The sequence below is a fragment of the Raphanus sativus genome, unplaced genomic scaffold (assembly GCF_000801105.2).
Source record: "Raphanus sativus cultivar WK10039 unplaced genomic scaffold, ASM80110v3 Scaffold6393, whole genome shotgun sequence".
NCBI classification, from domain to species: Eukaryota; Viridiplantae; Streptophyta; class Magnoliopsida; order Brassicales; family Brassicaceae; genus Raphanus; species Raphanus sativus.
Window position 1 is genome coordinate 1 of NW_026621682.1, and position 1,128 is coordinate 1,128.

The window sequence follows — 1,128 nt, forward strand, 5'->3', positions numbered from 1 at the left end:
GTAAATGAATTGTTTAATCTCTTTTTGGTAGATTATTGATAGTTTCTTCTCTTTTTACAGGAATATTACTCAAGGCTTCAAAGGACAGTGGCGGACCTCGCTTGTTTCTGAAATAAGGTAACAAATTAGCTTTCTTTTCTCATAATGAATAGGTTTAAATGATAAAATCGTCCTCTCTCATCTGATTTGATTGGCTTTTACTATATGTTCTGTTCCCATATGTGTGTTCTGTAGCTAGTCCTATAAGTCGTATTTAATTGCTTGTGTGTAGGTAGTATTAGTTATGTTTCTGTAAGTACTTCATTGCCTTAATTAGTTGTAAATGAAACTTAGTACTTAGTTATTTACTTTCCAGCTTCCCAACTGCATAGATTTGATTGCCATTAATTAGTTGTAAGTCATAGAAGGCTTACTTAAGCCTCTGTGTCGCTAGTAGAGTGGCACAGATCAACCATGGCTAATAACTCGTCAAGCTATGTTAACCTACTACAGAGTCAACTTCCAGTTGATCTTGATGCAGCCGAACCTTTATGGTTCGGTAGCGAAGGTCCTGATGAGGCTTATGTGATGTCTGGTAGCGAAGTGCCTGAAGCATCTGGTGTGAAGTCAACTCCCCAACAATCTGAGAGAAGGAAATGGTCTCCCAAAGAGGATATAATCCTCATTGGGGCATGGCTTAACACCAGTAAAGACCCGATCGTCAACAATGAGCAGAAAGGTGGAGCATTTTGGAAGCGGATTGTGGAGTACTACAACGCAAGCCCTCTGTTGGTTGGGACGCAACCGAGAGTCCTCCATTCTTGCAAGCAGCGGTGGTCTCGGATTAACGACCACGTTGCAAAGTTTTCTGGTTGCTATGATCGTGCTCTTCGCCAGCAAAGAAGTGGTCAGAATGATGACGATGTGATGAAGGCTGCTTTAGATTCTTTCTTCAATATTATGAACATAAAGTTCACCATGGATCACTGCTGGAGGGAGCTGAGGTATGACCAGAAATGGTGCTCACTGGTTCAGGGTAAGGACACTGTTAAGGAGAAGCGCAAAGTGGTGGACCTCGATGGAGAAGAAGCGGCTGTGGGAGAAGAAGAGGCTAGACCTCCCGGGGTGAAGGCTGCGAAAGCTGCTCTT

The 1,128-nt window shown here is 42.7% G+C and overlaps 1 protein-coding gene across 1 annotated transcript; it reads left to right on the forward strand.

Annotated features, from left to right (window-relative positions):
- Positions 1-453: 453 nt before the first annotated feature.
- On the forward strand, positions 454-1,104 carry LOC108838484 (glutathione S-transferase T3-like; the record flags this gene model as incomplete). The annotated part of the gene is made up of 1 exon (XM_018611414.2): positions 454-1,104. A coding segment is annotated over exon 1 (651 nt), but the record flags the coding sequence as incomplete, so codon positions are not given.
- Between the last annotated feature and the right edge of the window lie 24 nt (positions 1,105-1,128).